Genomic DNA, 22,583 nt, shown 5'->3' with positions numbered 1-22,583 from the left:
TAATTTGCATTAATAACTTAATTCATTATCTTCCAATAATCCAACCTTTTAGGATTGTATCCTTGCTGACTCAAACTACTGGGTTGAGGGTAACGTCGCCTTCAAAAGAGGGGCCTACTACAATAACTAAGATAATCTCTTAAACAAGTGCAAAAGTGCGAAAATAATCAAAGGTTATACTAATACACGAGTCGGATCCAAGTGATTCATCTTGTCTATCTGTTTTTATTTTATTTTTATTTTTCAGCATTTAGTTAGTTTTTATTTTCTTAGTTTAAAAACATTTTCTAACCTTTTGATTTGATTAGACGTTGAGGATAAACCGGTACTAAAAGCTCTTGTGTCCTTGGACGACCTCGGTATCTTACCAACACTATACTACGTCCACGATGGGTGCACTTGCCCATATGTGTGTTTAGTGTTAGTAAATATCGTGTTTTATAAATTTAAAACTTGGCTAAAGGTGTAAAAAGGGCTTAATTATACATTAAAAATATATACACACCGACACACATCATTCGCCAAATTTATTTGTGTTCGTTTGTGTTCGTGAACCGTTCGTGAACACGCTCATTTCCTTAAGGAACGAACACGAACATAAAATCTCGTTCGGTAAGTGTTCATGAACCGTTCGTGAACGCATTTATTTCCTTAACGAACGAACACGAACAAGGCTTTGTTCGTGTTCGTTCGGTTTGTTTACAGCCCTACTTGCAGGACTGGGAAGGGCTACAAACGATACCACCTTGTGAGAAGCTTTTAGCGTATATGAGTAGCACCGTCTCTTGACGTAGCTGATCGGTCCAACCTGTTCGACCAGTAAACCAATGGAGCGTGGATGACCGGTCTGTTTTGAAAACATTGCTTTTGAGTAATAACTAATAAACTTTTAAAAATGAGAAAACCAACCCATTATCCTGACCACACAAAACAAAGAAGAATCTAGAGCCGTTAACGTGTCCCCACCTAACCCTCTCCTCCCAATCTCCGTCTCCCTTTTTATCCCCAAAACCTCACCACTCCCAATCTTCGTAACCCCCTTCCTTTTATACTTACCGAAACCTCAACCTCCATTTCTAGCAACAATGGCGTCTTCCACCGCTCAGATTCACGCTCTCGGATTCGCTTCAAATCAAAATTCACCTAAAACCGTCTTCTTCGGCAAAGGATTAACCAAATCCATTTCCTTTTCACACCAAAAATCCTTCGTAAAGTTGAAAAACAGTAGAAGAAATAGAGTAGTGGCGGAGAAGGTGGTCGGAATAGATCTAGGAACGACGAACTCTGCGGTGGGAGCGATGGAGGGAGGGAAGCCGGTGATAGTGACGAACGCGGAGGGGCAGCGGACGACGCCGTCGGTGGTGGCGTACACGAAGAACGGGGACCGGTTGGTAGGGCAGATAGCGAAGAGGCAGGCGGTGGTGAATCCGGAGAATACGTTTTTCTCGGTGAAGAGGTTTATTGGGAGGAAGATGGCGGAGGTGGATGAGGAGTCGAAGCAGGTGTCATATACGGTTGTTAGAGATGAGAATGGGAATGTTAAGATTGAGTGCCCGGCTATTGGGAAGCAGTTTGCTGCTGAAGAGATTTCTGCACAGGTATATTTAGTGACTGAATTATGGTTTGTTGGTGACCGAATTAGTAATCCTGTAGTTGCCTCCTATTATTGTTGCTAACTTATGGCTTAATTATCATTGAGTATATTTATTTAGCAGAGCTGTCCCCGAAAACTCTTGAAAAAGTTTAGGCCTCGGTCAACAAAAAGAATTGGGCCCAAAATTATGGTTAAGGGTAAATGAATTACAAAAGTAAAAACTTAGTGATAGAGCAAAGACTCGTGCTTGAGAACTTTACATTATTTTGAGATGGTTTTTGCCACTACACCATTACTTTTTTGCATAATAAACGGACAAATATACTAAATATATAATTTAATATATATATATGTATATATATATATATATACACACACAGATACATATATAAGCTTATAAAGACTTTTCGGGCCCTTTGAAATTTTGGGCCTCGCACGGGTTTGCCGGCCCAGAGCCGGCCCTGTTATTTAGGATTGTGAACAAACCGAACTTTTAATAAATAAATAAAATGAACATAAACAAGAATTTTTCGTTCAGTTAATAAGTGAATGAGCATGCACATATGTTTCGTTTTAAGTATTCTTTCATATTTTTGTATTACTTATGTTACTTCAAAATTTATTCATTTTCACATTTCAGAGCCTTTTGTTTACTTTTGTTTTGTTGGTTTAACTATCCGTTCATATTTATTTACTTTAAAGTTAATTTGATTTTCACAGTTTAAAATCCTTAGTTTATCGTTACTACTATTCCTATTTTAGTACGCCTCTCTATTATCTGGGACAATAGAATGGTTTGCTCTCATACCACCCTCCCGGATCCTACAGAGAGCTTGCTATGAGCTTGGTTTTAAAAAGCGAGAAGCGCACAAAAGCGATGAGGTCTAAAAATGAGGCGCAAAGCGCAAAAGCGGTGGGCTTTTCGTACCCGGGGCGCAAGAAGATTATATAAATTTTTATATATATCCCATAGGTTTTTAGCATCCCTTATCCAAAATATAGTTGTAAATAAGGTTTGTATATCATATTACCTACATGTACAAGCCAATAAACCCATTGTAGAACACTTTCATGCATAAAAACAACATAAAAACGCCCAAAATACATAAGGCGCGCGCCTCAGACCTCAAAAAAACCCAAAAAAAAGCACTTTTCTTGCGCTTTGTGGAAAAAGCGCGCCTCGGTGCCCTGAGGCGCTGAAGCCCGCGCCTTAGTGCGCCTCGCGCCTAGGCGTGCCTCAGGCGCGCTTTTTAAAACCCAGGCTATGAGTGGGATTTTACTGGTTACAGTTGCAAGTTATTTACCTTTGTAATATTGGATGTAATGTTGACGGTGTTTTAGACTTTAATTTGGATATTCTTGTTTAATCTATTTGGTGTTTGTTTATGTTCGTGAACTGTTTATTTAGAATATTAACGAACGAACATAAACAAATACGAACACATTTTTCTTGACAAGTAAACATGAACGTGACAAGCTTTTTGTTTAAATGTTCTTGTTAGCTCTTTTGTTTGGCTAAAGTTAAACAAACATACATGAACAAGCCCTTTTGTGTTCGGTTCGGTTCGGTTTGGTTACATGCCTAACTATATTTGCAGTGTTAACACATGTTCATGGTTTATTGCTGTTTTTACAAGTATCGTGATTAGGGTCGTGTATATGTATGAAGTGTACATCTAAATGTAAAAAATATGTTATTGCTTCTAAGTGAGGTTTAGTGTGTGTGGAGTGTTTTGTACATTTTGTTGGGTATGATTGATCATTTGGAATCTAAACAGGTTTTGAGAAAACTTGTGGATGATGCTTCCAAATTTCTGAACGACAAGGTCACTAAAGCTGTCGTGACAGTTCCTGCTTATTTCAATGATTCTCAAAGAACAGCAACCAAGGACGCCGGTCGAATTGCTGGTCTGGAAGTTCTGCGAATTATCAACGAACCTACAGCTGCTTCGCTAGCTTATGGTTTTGAAAGGAAGAACAATGAGACTATATTGGTTTTTGATCTTGGAGGTGGTACTTTCGATGTTTCAGGTAAGGGTATCAAGCTTGACTGTAATGTTCATGTTTCTCACCAAAAAAAGTGTCGATTGTATAATGTTTATATCTCATATGCAGTTCTTGAGGTTGGTGATGGAGTCTTTGAGGTTCTGTCTACTTCTGGAGATACACATCTCGGTGGTGACGATTTTGACAAGGTAGGTATCGTTAAGGCCCAAACATCGTCGTACAATTGTACATATGATATATCTGTTGCATAACTTGTGATCAATGAATTTATGTAGAGGGTTGTTGACTGGCTTGCTGCAAGCTTCAAGAAAGACGAGGGCATTGACTTACTAAAAGACAAGCAAGCACTGCAACGGTTGACCGAAACAGCTGAAAAGGCGAAGATGGAACTTTCAACTTTGACACAGGCAAATATTAGGTACATGAATCAGCTGGAGATTTCATGATTGTGATACCACATTTCTATTGCATTATTTTACCGACTTATAATCTCTTTTTTCTTCTTAGCTTGCCGTTCATTACAGCCACCGCAGATGGCCCTAAACATATTGACACTACCCTTACAAGAGCAAAGTTTGAGGAACTATGTTCAGACCTGCTGGATAGGTACATCTTTTAACACCGAAAGTTTGTTGCTTCAACTGTGTTAACGAAAAAAGGCTGATGAAATTGTTGTGTTTTTGTTGTTGTTTTAGGCTTAAAAGACCAGTTGAGAATTCTTTGAGAGATGCCAAGCTGTCGTTTAAAGATATTGATGAGGTGATCCTTGTTGGTGGCTCAACACGTATTCCAGCTGTTCAGGAAGTTGTCAAGAGCCTTACCGGAAAGGAACCGAATGTTACCGTCAATCCAGATGAAGTGGTTGCCTTGGGAGCTGCAGTCCAGGTATATATCCTATACCATCTTTGTAAAAAGACCGAATACACCTGGAAAGACCAAATCCTTTTAAGTTAACAAAAAGGACGAAAATACCCCTGACTTAATGGAGAAAAATGGATGGAGTTAGCGAGCCGGATGAAAAATGACAAGATTTCAAACTATTTGGATCCAGATGCGGAAAAACAAACCTTTGGATGAAAATCGCAAAACTGGCCAAACCTTAGGGGCAAAATCATGGTTTTAAAAAACGGTTGAGGCGTGCGCCTCGAGGCGCGCCTCAAGGCGAAACGGCCAAAAACGATTTTGAGGCGCGCCTCAGGGGGTTTGTACTGTATATGCGCCTCAGAGGGGCTGAGGCGCTAAAAAGGCTGCGCCTCAGGGGTTTTTGATATTTGTTTTTGATGTTTTTGAGTTTGTGTCAATTTCAAGCAATTTATGTCTTTTTTATGTGTGTTTTTTATTATTTTGATGAGTTTGATGATGAATTTAGTTAGTATTACTATTTTTATAAGATATATAATATTTATATTTATTTTTTAACTTCACCTCGGGCTTACGCCTCGGTTCGCCTCGAGGCTTACGCCTCGTGAGGCGAAGGGAAAACGCCTCGAAACTCGTTTCCGTTTTTTTAAATCTTGGACAAAATGGCATTTTACTCCAAAAAATCTAACAAACTTTTTCGACACATCACGTATTATTTTATAAAAAAATGAAAGTTGGTTCTAATGTTGATTTGGTTAATTTTGTTGTTTATATACATATGAACCATAAAATTCGCTATAAAAAGTCATGACCCAAAAATCAGTTTTCAGTCGGTTCGGTTATTTCTTTAATTTATGCTATGCTTCGTTATTTGGTCTTTCTGCTCACCCATACATCACATAATTGATATGTAATTGTTGTTGGTGTCTAGGCTGGTGTTTTGTCTGGAGATGTGAGTGACATTGTTCTTCTAGACGTAACACCGTTATCCATTGGTCTAGAAACTCTTGGCGGTGTGATGACAAAGATCATCCCAAGAAACACAACTCTTCCAACTTCAAAATCAGAGGTTTTCTCTACAGCTGCTGACGGGCAAACAAGTGTCGAGATTAACGTCCTTCAGGGTGAGAGAGAGTTTGTTAGAGATAACAAGTCTCTTGGTAGCTTCCGGCTTGATGGAATCCCGCCTGCCCCACGTGGGGTCCCCCAAATTGAAGTTAAATTCGACATAGATGCAAACGGTATCTTGTCTGTCACCGCCATGGATAAGGGCACCGGAAAGAAACAAGATATCACCATCACCGGTGCTAGCACATTACCTAGTGATGAGGTATGTTTCATGAGAATACCTGTTTACCAGTTGTTCTTTGCTGCTTTTTTTTTTTTTTTCAAAATTATAGTTCTTTATTAAATTTTTAGAATGATAAATATAAGGGTAAATTGCATTTTACGTTTGTTAAGTTTCAGCAAAATGTCGGGCGTTGTCCGTTAACTAACGGAATTACAGCGGATGTTCTAATTTCTTTACAGGCGGTGTCGTTTATGTTTTAATTTCTTTACAACGGGTGTCCTTTATTTTTGTAATTATTTTACGGAGAAAGGACGCCACCTGTGAAAAATTAGAACATAAAGGACATCCGCTATAATTTCGTTAGTTTTAGGACAACGTCTGAAATGAAATTTTGCTGAAACTTAAAGGACGTAAAAAAACTATTTACCCTAAATATAATAACAATACATATGCATAACTACGTATTCCAAAAAATAAAATATATAAATAATAGAAGGTAAACTGCCAACTCGGTTTACACATCCGGTTTTAAACCGAGCTGTGAACCAAACTGTTTGGACTTTGGATCTCAAACGAGTTGAAAATTATATACATATAGTAAAAGTTAAACGGCCAGTTCAGTTTACACGCGAAGTTTCAAGTTTGGAACGCAACCGAAATGTGGATCAAACCATTCGGATCTCGAACCGGCCGAGTTGCTTTGGTTTGGTCGGTTCGATTGCGTTCAATGGTGTATGGATACCGCTTGTTTGTGGTGTCTTAGTAGGCTAGTAATGAAAATATAACTTAATCTTGTTGTATTGCTGATTAAACAGGTGGAGAGAATGGTTAACGAAGCCGAAAAGTTTGCAAAAGAAGACAAAGAAAAGCGAGACGCTATCGACACAAAGAACCAGGCGGATTCGGTCGTGTACCAGACAGAGAAGCAGCTGAAGGAATTAGGAGACAAGGTTCCTGCACCGGTGAAAGAGAAGGTCGAGGCCAAACTCGGTGAGCTGAGGGAGGCTATCAACGGTGGGTCAACACAAACCATAAAAGATGCGATGGCTGCACTTAACCAAGAGGTGATGCAGCTCGGCCAGTCCCTTTACAACCAACCCGGTGCACCGGGCACACCACCGGGTGCCGAGCCGGCTGGATCATCGGACAAGGGACCCGAGGGACCTGAGGGTGACGTCATTGATGCTGATTTCACTGACAGCAAGTGAGTCATGCTGTTCGAATAGGTTGAATTTTTGGACACGATTGCGTGAAAGGGTGTTGGTGTGGCCATTGATGAGTTTGAAAGAAGTATAGGATGATGATGTTAATTAATTGTAGAGGTAGAGGACTTGCAACAAAATGGATGGTGAGAATGACCATGCCATGGATTTTTTTGGTGGAAATTTCATATGATTCATATTTAGTAATTTATATTAATTCTACGTAGAAATAATGAAAATATGTACCATGACAAGTGGACCAATAAGATGTGAGTGCCACTAATCGGAAAAGGTAAGGCTAAAGGGTGTGGGGTGGCGCCCCTTCAAATGGAGGCTTACGATAGGTGGTAAATCCTGCGACCCCAACCCACATCTTAGTGTTTGTTAAGCCATTCATGAGCCCATCTTTGGCGCCCCCTTTTCAGCGCCTTTGGCGCGGTGTACCGGGTGTTAACATGCTGATGTAGAGTGGACGAGGTGACAACCGACACCCTTCAGCCTAATTATCCCATATATAAATTTACAACTTTCTTATGCATCATCACTTGTACCCTATGCTTTGGGGTTTTTTCAAAAAAAAAAAAATTTGATTTTCCACTTTCTACCTTCAACTTTTATCTTTTAAATTTTAACCCATTACTTGATTTTCCACTTTCAACCTTAAAGTTTTATCTTTTTCATTTCAACCCATTTGAATTTTTACTTTTAACTCAAACTTTTCATTTTTTGAATTTAACACAACACTTTATTATTTACAACTTTGGTCCCCATACTTTTTATCTTTCGCAAGTTTTTCGTTTTACATTTCGTTCTAAATTTTGCGAGTTAACATGTAGTGACGTGCATGTGAGTTTCAACGTTTTTTCTCTATTTTCCCATATTTGACTGACCCGTCGCAACGCGTCCATTTTTTCCCTTTTGAAAACTTCGCCGCAATGGGCGGGTCCTAGATCAACCAAGTTATTATTTTCTATGTTTTACGTTTTCGGTTAATTTCTTCGCATTAACACACTATAACGGGTGTGTGTGGTTCAACAATTTTAGTCTCCTTTTCGTTCAGTGTAATTTTTACCATTTTATCTATTTTATTTTTACGATGTTGAGAGTCGATGTCGGTGTTGCATTGGTGCTACTTAGCACAGTTTTACGAACGGTTTTAACCTATTAATTTATTTACTAATATTTTGTTTCGGTTTACCTCTATACTTCCTTTACTTAAAAACTATTTTTTACGTTCATATTTTATGTACGGGTATGTATAAATATGATTTCTTTTACATTCCGACGTAAACTTTTTTTATAGACGAGTCAGGTCAAATATAATACGTTTTCGTTTAAAGAAAACCATTTTTACGTGCATATTTTTATGTACGTTTTCGTTTAAAGAAACCACTTTTACGTGCATATTTTTATGTACGTTTTCGTGTAAATTCAAGTTATTGTTCGATATGAATTTCATTTACTTTACGTTTGATCCAATGACAATGCTTATACAAGTTACACTGAGTTCAACTAGATACGTCGAAATGTGTGTTTTCATATGATTAATGCATCATATAATGTTTGGACTAATCAATTCAATGTCTACGATGTACCCGCGCCGCAACGCGGGCGGATCTTTACCCCTAGTTGTTATAATATAAATAATTTTTTTTTTTTTTGAAAATCTACAAAATAAACAGGTTGACTATCTATCAACATGCCCTGAAACCGAAGTTTGAATATGTAATTTGGATCGGTTAAGGCCAGCTAATTTACCCTCATTTTCCCACAAATTCACCCAAGGTTAGATTTTTTTTAACATACAAGTATTCAACATATAAGTTCATTTTTTTTTAATGTTATGATGCTATTTGTAATATTACGAGTTGACGCTAACCTGTGCGTTGCGACGGGATGTTAATTATGAATGTCTTTTGTATCACTATATAAGATGTGCACGTTTTTAAGTTTATTTAAAACATTCTTTCATTTTGCCTAACCTCCAGACTACAATAGCATACTAAAGCATATTACTCTAAAACATTCTTTTCGTTTTGACCTGCGCAGCCTACAATACCATACCACACTTGCCAAAATATTTAAAAGTAATTATTATGTATTCAAAAATTAGAAAAAATAAAAGAAATTAAACAAATAGTAGTTAGATAATGCTTGAGATAATCATGGATTTCCGCATCTGCACAAAAAGAAAAAAACCCTTAAGACTGGAAGGTATGGTGACGGTGGATGGGCCGCCACATCACCCGCCACGTCATCGGAAGTGAGGATGGGCGTAAAGGGGATGAACCAAGGGGGTGGAGGATGGGGCTATATATATATATACATGTATGTATGTATAGTTATGTGTGTGGAGGAGAGACACGTCGCTTCCGTCCTTGGGGCGACGGAGAAGCCGGGACAAAGCTAAGGGGGGTGGTGTGGGGTGCGGCGCCGGGCCTCGCCGGGCCAAGGCCGGCTCCCATACCCTCCGGTCTAACATTTTTAATTTTTTTTATCCACTTGTTCGCACCATGGGTGCGTCATCATTATGAGGTCTACCACTTGCAAAACTTCCCGCATACACATCCACCGGTGCAACGTACTCAATCGGTAACATGGACCCCCTTGCAACGCCGTCGAATAACCCTAACGACGCTTCCAATTCCTCCTTGTTCTTCTCTCCAAATAGAGGCATGGTAAATCTGCCTATGCAATTGCCAAATTTATATTCTTTAGATTAAGATTTTTTTTTTTTTTTTTTATGAAATTCATTTGAGATATCATTCAATAAGTAGGAAAATGAGATTGATGTTCTATTTCTGTGATTATAAAGCCTCATAAATATGCAGAATCACATTCAAGATTACACAACAAAGTGAAAGGGTAGAAACCGATATTTCATATCAATGTTCCACTTCTTCATTTGCAGCATGTGTTAATTCAATATGTGAAATATACATCGTGGCAGAAATCGCAAAACCTATTATGTGCTCTGCATCATCTTCTTTACCACATGCCTTCGAGATTGATTTTGATTGTTCTTTGTATCGACTCTCATACCAATTGTAGAGAATTGAAACACATGACTAGAGGTTTTTGGTGATGGTGGTGGTTATATTGGGTGTGAAACGGTGGCAAACGATGGGGAATAGGTGGATGAAGTTGACGCGTCTATTTGATTCTTTTTCGAAGGCGGATGGGTTTGGTTGTCGATGGTTTTTGAATGTTTAGAGTGAATGTTTTGAATGCGGAAAGTAACGACGGTTTTTTTGTGTGTTTCGAGTTTTGACGATGGTTTTTTGAATGTTTCAAAGACAAGTGGGTTTGTTTTGTTCATTCGGTTCCATTTAATTTATTTGTGATTTAAGATTTTGAACAACATGACCCTTCACAACTTAAGTATGTTATTGTAGGCGGGAGGTTAGGCAAAATGAGAGAGGGACGCTTAGATTTACTGCTATTCAAAAGTGTACTTCAACACTACGAGGCCGTGGTATAATTGTCCAACCGCATGGCGAGGTCAACACAAACAAGGTGACCAAAAAGGACCAACGGTTATTCTTCAAGCGGTTACCTCACATGACCTTTGAGTTTGGTCAACGTACTTTAGTGTCGCGGGGTCATGCAGTGACATAAACATTTTTGAACAGTCACCAGTCGTAGATGATTTCATTTCTGGTAGAGCACCAAAAACATATTTTTATGCTAACGGAAACTACTACCCACACGGATACTATTTGAGTGATGGAATATATCAGAAGTAAGTATTCGATTATTGTGAAAGCGTTTAGGAATCCGTACGATGAAAAAAGAGCACATTTTAACAAAGTTCAAGAGTCTACGCGAAAGGACATTGAGAGATGCTTTGGGTTCTTCAAGAACGTTGGCATTATTTGATAAATCCTTATCGTGCATGGACCAAAGAAAAAATGAAAAATGCTATGTATGCTTGTATGATATGATATTAGAAGATGACGGAAAATGATATGTCAAAATTATATATCGGACCCTGTTCACAAAAATACGCAAGCAACAATAAATGAAAGAGTGAACAATGTGAATCAAATGCGTTCAGAATCAACACATTCCGTGTTAGCGATGGATTTGATCCAACATAAATGGTCGGTTCGGTATATTCCAAACGAGGGTGAAGAAGATGAAAATTAAGACGATTTTTAATATTTGTGCGTTTTTTAGTTTTTATCTAACTAGACTTTATGATGTAATATTTACTATTTAGGAAAAAAGGGTAAGGTGACATTCTTGTAAATAAGGGGAAATTCCTTATAACCTTGTGCCTATAAATAGATGCCTTAGGGTTTAGTTTTAGAACTTTTGTCACATTTGAGACTTGGAGCTTTCAAGGTTAGAGATAGAGTCTAGAGAAAGAAAGTGACAAGGTGATTCACGGTTCTTTGTACGGTTTCATATCATCAATAGAATCACCGATTATATTACGTCTCGTGTGTTCGGTCACGTTCGTGTACGGATTCCGCACGTCACACGTTCGTTTCGCAATCGTTCGGAGTGAAAACCGGTCCTAACACTTTCACAGAAGTTGTCACACCCCCAAAATCCCACACGCGGAGTACCACCGCTTGGAGGCGTGACTGACCAGGATCAAGCCATCAATCATATCAAACATAGCATTTAATAATAATAGATACGATTGATGTTCCAAAACCAAACACTGTTTAAGTAGCGGAAGCATTAAATGTAAAACCCAAAACATAAGTATCAATGTGTGAATGTAAAAGTGTTTAATAGGCATTCCCGAGTTCTTGTCCACAACGACCCGCCTCTCCTCTGGTACAAGCTCCAAGTATACCTAAGGCCCTGCAAGGCATGCAGCAAATAATCAACAAACTAGTTGAGCGAGTTCACAGGAAATAAGTTTGTAATAATCATGCGTAAGTTCATCTAATAAGGCTTCCCAAGCAAGCGTATTCTATTGGTGAGGAATTCTCACGTTTATCCTTTATAACGGGCTTCTCATTATGGTACTTACTAGACTAACTTCCGACCATGTGTTCTTCTTTACCGAGAACAGGAATACGTACAGGGTCACGTAGGCTTTACGTGACGTGCCCTTCCCCGAGGACATGGTACGCGTGGGGGCTACGCAGGCTTTACGTAGCGTGGCCTTCCGACCCGGAAGCCAGTAGAAGGTATTGGGTTACGTAGGCTTTACGTAACGTGTCCTCCCGACCCGGGAGACAAATGGCAAACATACTGGGTTACGTAGGCTTTACGTAACGTGTCCTGACTAACCTGAGGACGATGGTCTATAGTCTGGTGTATGCGTAAGTACGAGTAACTCCTTTTACAATAACATATCCAACCCAATTCCCAACCCGGGAATCCCATGCCTTGGCTGTGTGAACTCACCTTGGTTTGCTCGGCAGATACACAAATAAAAGACTCTTGACTAACAGGTTAACCACGTCCTAACAGGTTACCACGTCCTAACAGGTTACCACACAAGTCAGGTTCGGTTCAAATATTGCACGTATGTATCATACAGGTGAACACGTTGTTAGCACGTAAATATCATGGCAACCACGTATGTATATCATAGCAACCCGAAATCAGTCAAACAATATGGTTAACATGTGTGAAGTAGAACAAGCCCAATAACATGCATAAGAGATCCAATATAAATCGGTCCAAACAAATCAAACATAGTGGTCTCGGCCCAACAAATAAAACACAATAGCGGACTTGTGCGGTCCAGCTTAGGTTGTGCGTTCGGACAACTCAGCCCAACAAACCATCCGGCCCAACTGTTAGGCAAACGTGTGGCTTGTGCGACTCGGCAGCCTTGTGCGATTGGGTACTTGGGCTGTCCGGCCCAAATCAGTTCATGCGCTCATGATTGGGATTGGGCCTAAGGTCCTTGTGCGATTAAGAGCACCTTGTACGACCATGTGCCCTTGTGCGGTTGGACCAGCATGTGCGGCCAGCCCAGTTGTGCGATCGAGGCAGCTTGTGCGTGTTGTCCATTTGTGCGATCAGTTAAATCATCCCATTAATCAAGTAATTCGGTTACAATCATTTACCAAGTTTCCTTATTCACAATTATCAATCAACAGTTTCCAATCATTTGCTTAGCACAGAATCGATCAAACAATGGCAATTACCCTTTATTCCATATGAACAATAACACATTCATAACTCGTTCATACCGTCAATCTAAATCATCAAACAATACATCAACATACTAACAACCTAGCATTCATGTCCAAGCCGATTGTATGAACAATATAAATCATAACAGCCGATTTCTTTATATCATTACATTCGATTCTAAGCTAACCACAACTACAATCTGATTGTATTTATCATCATAACAATCATGCTAGTAGCTTATATTCAACCGATTACTTGCAAGATATCAACACATAGATCATATTTTCATTAAATCAACAACCCTAATCGATCTAGTTTCAAGCATGAGATCATGAAATCATCAATAAACAAAATGATACAACACTAACCGGTCACTAGTAGGAGAGAATGATCCGAAGCAAGGGGTTGATCTTGTGCCGTCGGTGTTCACGCAAAAGAGAGAGAGAGAGCTAGGGTTTCAGAGAACTTGTGTGTGTGATACGTTTGTAACAAATGAGAGAAACAACAACCCTCAAGGTTGTGTTACACGGCCAAAAGGAGAAGGAATGGGCCGGCCCTTAATGGGCTGCCCTTGAAGTCCGATTATAAGCAAAACGGCCCAAAGGCTTGTACGAGTGTAAATGTTGTGTGGTTCGGGTTATTCAAACATACACGTATTCGCACATTCATAAGTCATAGAGTTCACATAATTCACGTAATCACTTAATTAGTAACATTTACATAATTATACATCGTAACGTCATAACATTCAATCGATCAGTCAAGTTCACATGCTCACATATTTATTACAAGAACGGGTTTAAAATACGAGTTGTCACATTATCCCCAACTAATTGGAAATTTCGTCCCGAAATTTGGTATGCACTCACTGAGGAAGCTAGGTAAACTGCACTGTTTACTGATTTTCCTGGGGTGTCACATCCTCCCCCCGTTGATCTGGAATTTCGTCCCGAAATTCCGAAGTAGTAGCTTCAGTCTCAGTAGTGGTTGTACTGTTCGCGAACAATTGGGGGTACTTTTCTGTCATCCTGTCTTCGCGTTCCCAGGTGTACTCTGGGCCACGTTTGGAGTTCCAACGAACTCGTACAAGAGGGATTCTCTTGTGTTTGAGGACCTTCACATCCCGGTCCGTGATTTCTACTGGTTCCTCAACGAACTGCAACCGCTCGTCGATAGTGAGTTCCTTAAAAGGAATGATGAGTGTTTCGTCCGATAGGCACTTCTTTAGGTTCGATACATGAAAGACGTTGTGAACTGCCCCGAGTTCAGCTGGTAGGTTCAACTTGTAGGCTACCTTGCCAATCTTTTCTATAATCTCGAATGGTCCGACGTACCGCGGATTCAGTTTACCCCGTTTGCCAAAACGAACCACACCCTTCCAGGGCGAGACTTTCAATAAAACCCGGTCCCCGACCTCAAATTCCAATGGCTTTCTACGCTTATCCGCGTAGGCTTTCTGACGGTCGCGTGCTGCCGCCATGCGTTGTCGTATCTGTGCAATCTTTTCTGTGGCGTCCACTACAATCTCTGGACCCGTAATCTGACTATCCCCCACCTCTGCCCAACAGAGAGGTGACCGGCATTTACGCCCGTACAATGCCTCGAATGGAGCGGCTTGAATGCTGGTATGGTAACTATTGTTGTAAGAAAACTCCACCAAAGGGAGGTGCTTTTCCCAGCCGTTGCCGAAATCAATAACGCATGCCCGAAGCATGTCTTCAAGAGTTTGAATCGTTCGCTCAGACTGCCCATCCGTCTGAGGGTGATATGCTGTGCTCATGTCTAACCTTGAGCCAAAAGATTTGTGCATTGCTTGCCAAAGTTCTGACGTGAATCGTGCATCGCGATCCGAAATGATAGACGTGGGCACCCCGTGCCTCGAGACAACTTCTTTAAGATAGACGTCTGCAAGTGTGGAGAACTTGTCCGTTTCCTTAATCGGTAGGAAGTGTGCAGACTTGGTGAGTCGATCAACTATGACCCATATTGTATCGTTCCCACGCTGGGATCTAGGTAGGCCTGTAACGAAATCCATGGAAATTTCTTCCCATTTCCACTGCGGTATCTTAGGCTGCTGAAGTAGGCCAGCTGGTTTCTGATATTCGACCTTGACTCTTGCACAGGTCAAGCATTTTCCAACGTACGTAGCGATGTGGGCCTTCATGCTAGGCCACCAATAAGTAGTGCTAATATCGTGGTACATTTTATCCGACCCTGGATGTACCGAGTAGCGAGACTTGTGAGCTTCATCCATTACAAGTTCGCGTAGACCGCCATAAAGTGGGACCCAAATCCGGCCCGTTACATAATAGGCGCCGTCTGCCTTCTGTTCCATCTGTTGTCGTGAGCCGCGTAAGGCTTCAGCCTTGACATTTTCGGGCTTCAATGCTTCTACCTGAGCATTTCGTATCTGTGTAGGAAGGCTAGACTGAATCGTAAGCTGTAGCGCTCGCACGCGCCGTGGTAGAGTGTCTTTCCGACTGAGGGCATCAGCCACAACATTGGCTTTGCCTGGATGATACTTAATAGCACATTCGTAGTCGTTAAGTAACTCGACATATTCAAATCCTTCTGCTTAAGGATATGCTCGAGACTCCTGTGATCGGTGTAAATCGTGCACCTGGTACCGTACAGGTAGTGTCGCCATATCTTAAGCGCAAAAACAACAGCTCCCAGCTCCAAATCGTGCGTCGTGTAGTTGCGTTCATGAACCTTGAGTTGACGAGAGGCGTAAGCGATAACCTTGTCACGCTGCATTAACACACATCCAAGTCCCCGAATGGGTGCATCACAATATACCACGAAGTCATCTGTGCCCTCTGGCAATGAGAGGATAGGTGCACTGCAAAGTCTATCCTTTAGGTGCTGAAAAGCAGTCTCCTGGGGCTCTCCCCAGCGATAGGTAACACCCTTCTGTGTCAGTAGCGTAAGCGGCTGAGCAATCTTCGAAAAGTCTCTAATAAACCGTCTGTAGTAACCTGCCAGACCCAAGAATTGTCGTATTTCTGTCGGCGTACGCGGTGCAGGCCAGTTTCTGTTCGAGTCTACCTTGGACGGATCGACATGGATCCCATCCCTGTTTACCACATGGCCTAAGAAGTGGACTTCACGAAGCCAGAAGTCGCATTTAGAAAGCTTGGCGTACAACTGTTCCTTCCGAAGGAGTTCCAAAATGAGATGAAGATGTTGCTCGTGTTCCTCCTGACTCTTGGAGTAAATCAGAATGTCGTCGATGAATACTATGACGAATTTGTCAAGATAGGGTTTGCACACCCTGTTCATAAGATCCATAAATACAGCAGGCGCGTTCGTTAACCCGAATGGCATGACGAGAAACTCGTAGTGACCGTAACGAGTTCTGAAGGCGGTCTTGGAGACATCCTCATCCCGGACTCTCAGCTGATGGTACCCCGACCTCAAGTCTATCTTCGAGTAGTAGCACGACCCTTGCAACTGGTCGAATAAATCGTCGATGCGCGGAAGAGGATAACGGTTCTTCACCGTCACCTTGTTGAGTTCACGGTAGTCGTTGCACATCCTGAACGTACCGTCTTTCTTTTTCACGAACAGTACTGGAGCTCCCCAAGGCGAAGAGCTTGGACGGATGAAACCCTTTTCCAGGAGTTCTTGTAGCTGTTTTGACAATTCTTCCAATTCAGTTGAAGCTAAGCGGTACGGTGCGTGAGCTATAGGTGCTGTCCAGAACTATAGGAATGAGGTCGGTAGGGAACGTCCGACCAGCGAGGATAAGAGTACAACCTTGAACTAAGTATAGCTTCTAGACTTTTACAATTAACTAACACTACGACACGTTGGGTGTTCAAGGGAGTTGGTGTATGATTTATCATTCGACTAACTTCGAGGACATATAATTGGTATTCACACCCGAATCAAACAATATAGTAACATAAGAGTCGACAAGAAGTAGCTTACCCATTATTACGTTAAGATCGTCCCTTGCATCACTCTGACCCATCCCAGACACACGGTCGTGGGCGTCATTGTTTCCATGGTTTCTCCCGCTGCTAGCCCCATTGCCGTTCCTGCTTCCATGGTCGTGGTTCCGGTTCCAGTTCAATTGTGGATAGTGTTTCTCATAATGATCCTTTGTACTATACCGAAAACATTCTCTGAAACTTTGCTGCTGCCACTGAGCCTGTGGGGCTTGAGGCTGTTGTTCCTGACCTACAGGACGTGAGTTTCGACAATCCTTAGCTTCATGACCAATCTTAAGACATCTCTGACATCGTTCCTTGCGACACCGTCCACCGTGGTGTCTGTTACAATGGTTGCACCATGGGTGAATTCCTAGATATCGTCTCTGCCCATGATTACTAGTAAACTGCTGTTCGGGCCAATAGTAGTCATCCAAAATCAATCCCGTGCTCTGGTTTTCGTCCCACTTGCGTTTGTTATCTCTAGAAGCACATGCAGTATCAGTCTCAGCACGCTTCGGTAGTTTGTTCTGTTCTACAGCCTGGTCTGTGAGACGATGAGCCAGTCGAGTGACTTGCTGGATAGTGCCAAGGTTAGCTGTGGTCATAAGACTCTGAATTTCGGGCACTAGACCCTTGAGATACAGTTCGATGCGCTTGGTGGGAGAGTCTACCATAGTAGGACAAAATGTGGCTAACTCGTTTGATCTACTCGTATAAACTTCAATTTCAGACCCCACCATCTGTAGGTTGAGGAACTCTTCCTCTAGTTTGTGGATGTCTTCTCGACTACAAAACTCTTCCTTAATTAAGTCCTTAAACTCGTTCCAGGGAGTGGCATTAGCAGCTGCCAGCCCTAACATCTGAACCTGTGTTTCCCACCAGGTTAATGCAGCACCTTCGAGTGTCCTAGTAGCAAACTTTACTCTACGAGACTCAGGGCAATCATGCACCTCGAAGTCAGTTTCGAGCCTTACGAACCAATGGAGGAGTCCAACCGCTCCCTCCGTGCCGCTGAAGGTACCTGGACGACAGTCCATAAAATTCTTGAAAGTGCAGACTGGTTGCTGTGTTGGTTGACCTATTGTGTACGAATAGGACAAGGTTTAATTACAAGGGCTAGTTTAGGAGTGTAGGATCTAAAGATCCTAGTGTGTACTATAACCACAGGATATACCTCCTGCTTGTGCGGCTGCAAGTGCCGCAGCAACTTGAGCTTGAACGAGAGCCTCTAGCTGGGCTTGTGTCATGTTGATTCGTCCAGACATGATCTTCATAGTAAAAGTAACGTAAATGAGAGTGGTTCGCGAGTAGGTCGATGACAGAAAAGTGTAAGCACGTAGGGATTCTCATGCTATAGTATCATGTGTATCTAAGAGTAATGCGAGCAAAGTTCTAAGCAGTTCTAGCAAACAGGCAATAAACATAAACCTTATTACCTAGGATGTCGAGTCTTGCACGTGGAGCGAAGCGTCGTTGTGGATCGTTGAGAGCACTGTTCTGGTTATAGTCTGGTCTTAATAAAAACATTTTCCCATATTAAAACCAAGTTCTCTATAACCAATGGCTCTGATACCAATCTGTCACACCCCCAAAATCCCACACGCGGAGTACCACCGCTTGGAGGCGTGACTGACCAGGATCAAGCCATCAATCATATCAAACATAGCATTTAATAATAATAGATACGATTGATGTTCCAAAACCAAACACTGTTTAAGTAGCGGAAGCATTAAATGTAAAACCCAAAACATAAGTATCAATGTGTGAATGTAAAAGTGTTTAATAGGCATTCCCGAGTTCTTGTCCACAACGACCCGCCTCTCCTCTGGTACAAGCTCCAAGTATACCTAAGGCCCTGCAAGGCATGCAGCAAATAATCAACAAACTAGTTGAGCGAGTTCACAGGAAATAAGTTTGTAATAATCATGCGTAAGTTCATCTAATAAGGCTTCCCAAGCAAGCGTATTCTATTGGTGAGGAATTCTCACGTTTATCCTTTATAACGGGCTTCTCATTATGGTACTTACTAGACTAACTTCCGACCATGTGTTCTTCTTTACCGAGAACAGGAATACGTACAGGGTCACGTAGGCTTTACGTGACGTGCCCTTCCCCGAGGACATGGTACGCGTGGGGGCTACGCAGGCTTTACGTAGCGTGGCCTTCCGACCCGGAAGCCAGTAGAAGGTATTGGGTTACGTAGGCTTTACGTAACGTGTCCTCCCGACCCGGGAGACAAATGGCAAACATACTGGGTTACGTAGGCTTTACGTAACGTGTCCTGACTAACCTGAGGACGATGGTCTATAGTCTGGTGTATGCGTAAGTACGAGTAACTCCTTTTACAATAACATATCCAACCCAATTCCCAACCCGGGAATCCCATGCCTTGGCTGTGTGAACTCACCTTGGTTTGCTCGGCAGATACACAAATAAAAGACTCTTGACTAACAGGTTAACCACGTCCTAACAGGTTACCACGTCCTAACAGGTTACCACACAAGTCAGGTTCGGTTCAAATATTGCACGTATGTATCATACAGGTGAACACGTTGTTAGCACGTAAATATCATGGCAACCACGTATGTATATCATAGCAACCCGAAATCAGTCAAACAATATGGTTAACATGTGTGAAGTAGAACAAGCCCAATAACATGCATAAGAGATCCAATATAAATCGGTCCAAACAAATCAAACATAGTGGTCTCGGCCCAACAAATAAAACACAATAGCGGACTTGTGCGGTCCAGCTTAGGTTGTGCGTTCGGACAACTCAGCCCAACAAACCATCCGGCCCAACTGTTAGGCAAACGTGTGGCTTGTGCGACTCGGCAGCCTTGTGCGATTGGGTACTTGGGCTGTCCGGCCCAAATCAGTTCATGCGCTCATGATTGGGATTGGGCCTAAGGTCCTTGTGCGATTAAGAGCACCTTGTACGACCATGTGCCCTTGTGCGGTTGGACCAGCATGTGCGGCCAGCCCAGTTGTGCGATCGAGGCAGCTTGTGCGTGTTGTCCATTTGTGCGATCAGTTAAATCATCCCATTAATCAAGTAATTCGGTTACAATCATTTACCAAGTTTCCTTATTCACAATTATCAATCAACAGTTTCCAATCATTTGCTTAGCACAGAATCGATCAAACAATGGCAATTACCCTTTATTCCATATGAACAATAACACATTCATAACTCGTTCATACCGTCAATCTAAATCATCAAACAATACATCAACATACTAACAACCTAGCATTCATGTCCAAGCCGATTGTATGAACAATATAAATCATAACAGCCGATTTCTTTATATCATTACATTCGATTCTAAGCTAACCACAACTACAATCTGATTGTATTTATCATCATAACAATCATGCTAGTAGCTTATATTCAACCGATTACTTGCAAGATATCAACACATAGATCATATTTTCATTAAATCAACAACCCTAATCGATCTAGTTTCAAGCATGAGATCATGAAATCATCAATAAACAAAATGATACAACACTAACCGGTCACTAGTAGGAGAGAATGATCCGAAGCAAGGGGTTGATCTTGTGCCGTCGGTGTTCACGCAAAAGAGAGAGAGAGAGCTAGGGTTTCAGAGAACTTGTGTGTGTGATACGTTTGTAACAAATGAGAGAAACAACAACCCTCAAGGTTGTGTTACACGGCCAAAAGGAGAAGGAATGGGCCGGCCCTTAATGGGCTGCCCTTGAAGTCCGATTATAAGCAAAACGGCCCAAAGGCTTGTACGAGTGTAAATGTTGTGTGGTTCGGGTTATTCAAACATACACGTATTCGCACATTCATAAGTCATAGAGTTCACATAATTCACGTAATCACTTAATTAGTAACATTTACATAATTATACATCGTAACGTCATAACATTCAATCGATCAGTCAAGTTCACATGCTCACATATTTATTACAAGAACGGGTTTAAAATACGAGTTGTCTGTTATCTCCTTCTGAGAAGCATCAGCAAGCACACGTTGGATCTGCCTTAACGATCTGTGCCATTTCTTGATCTCAGCATCAATTCCGTTGTAGCGAGCAATGCTTTTCAAAGCTGCAGAGCCCAGCTTCTCAAAGAGCACTTCCAGGAAGGCAGAAAGCACGATTTCAGCCATTGATTATGAACTTATGAAAGATTGTAGATGAAAAGGGTGATGTTGTGAAGAGTTGTGGATAGTTGTTTCAGTCATTTAATTGTTAGGCCATCCGTAGTCATAAAGCCCCTTGTGGGGCGTTATGCGACACGTGTCATGCCACGTCACACGGGGGCTTTATGAGGCGTTATATCACTAGAGCCCGTAGTCATAAAGCCCCTACTCATCATTACCTAATTCTTAATTTTCAATTTTATTAATTAATTATAAAAACCTTGCTTGTTTGTGATTGGTCCAATCTTTAAAAACCTCCCCCATACCGCCGCTATATATCTCGCGCCCTCCCTCCAAATTGCATTCATAACGCCGAGAGTTTTGGTGTTCGGGGCGTTTTTCCGGCGCTATCTACGGGCATAACGCCCTACTACGGATCACCTTATGATCTTAAGATCTGGAATATTGTTTTGGTCAACCATGGAAATCACTATCAGCCAAAAAGAAAAAGGAAGGAGTAGATAACCTAATCAAAAATGACAATACTTTTCTTTGTTGTTTACTAAAAATGGTTTTGAAAAATAAACGCGTCCTCCAAAGTCACCTACACCACCGTATCCACTTTGATATCTTTAATTTTGTGTGGACACGAAATAATATAGTTTTTGTTATATTAACTTTTAAGTTAACTAGTTGATTTTCTGCCCGAGCATTGCGACGGGGACCTAATATTTGGAAAACGCGTGTTGGCAAAGGCAAGTAGATAGAGAATATCAAAACATAAATAAAAATGACGTGGTAATGATAGTCGCTCCGTCCTAAAAAAACGATTTTAAATAATCTAATATATAATAATAGAACCCACACGTCCTACACGTTGGAAATGCGATTGTTTTCGGTTTAGTTATTACGGTGCTAAGACGTTAAAATATGGATGAGCTCGGTACCGGTAACGGTACCGAAAGTACCGATCCGGAAAATCATCTAAATTAGGTACAGGCACCGAAAATGTTCGGTACGATACGATATGTTATGGTATTTGAAGGTAAAAATCAGTAAATACATGTATGGTGCTAAACCGATGTCGAACCCAAAGTAACGATTCTGAAAACGCCAAAAGGTGGGTACCAAATTGGTACCGAAAATGATTGGTATCGTAAATTTGGTACCGATACGATACCGGTTAGATTACAGGATTTGACACGATTTGCTCATCAATAATCTAAATATCCAAGTTAATTTTACATGCTACAATTCATTCATTATAGAAAAATACAAAAAAGAAAACAAAATAAGTTCTTTTGTATATAAAACCTCATTCAAACGAAATACAGTTTACTACGGTGCAATTACTTGCGTTGCTACGTTGCTACATGATTTGATGAGCTCGGTACCAACCGGTACCGAAAATACCGTTACCGAAAATCCCCAAAAGTGGATACCGGTATGGAATATACCTGGTACGGTA

The 22,583-nt window shown here is 41.2% G+C and overlaps 1 protein-coding gene across 1 annotated transcript; it reads left to right on the top strand.

The window, feature by feature from the left end:
* The first annotated feature begins 992 nt into the window (after positions 1–992).
* On the top strand, positions 993–7,166 carry LOC110877876 (stromal 70 kDa heat shock-related protein, chloroplastic). Its single transcript, XM_022126097.2, has 8 exons — positions 993–1,598; positions 3,373–3,625; positions 3,710–3,789; positions 3,877–4,019; positions 4,109–4,207; positions 4,297–4,486; positions 5,394–5,792; positions 6,569–7,166. The coding sequence occupies exons 1-8, from the start codon at positions 1,086–1,088 to the stop codon at positions 6,959–6,961; spliced, it is 2,070 nt and encodes a 689-aa protein (XP_021981789.1). The 5' UTR covers positions 993–1,085; the 3' UTR covers positions 6,962–7,166.
* Positions 7,167–22,583: the final 15,417 nt, after the last annotated feature.

The sequence above is a fragment of the Helianthus annuus genome, chromosome 9 (genome assembly GCF_002127325.2).
Source record: "Helianthus annuus cultivar XRQ/B chromosome 9, HanXRQr2.0-SUNRISE, whole genome shotgun sequence".
NCBI lineage: Eukaryota > Viridiplantae > Streptophyta > Magnoliopsida > Asterales > Asteraceae > Helianthus > Helianthus annuus.
Note: the sequence above shows the minus strand (reverse complement) of the source record. Positions and strands in the feature narration are given on the sequence as shown.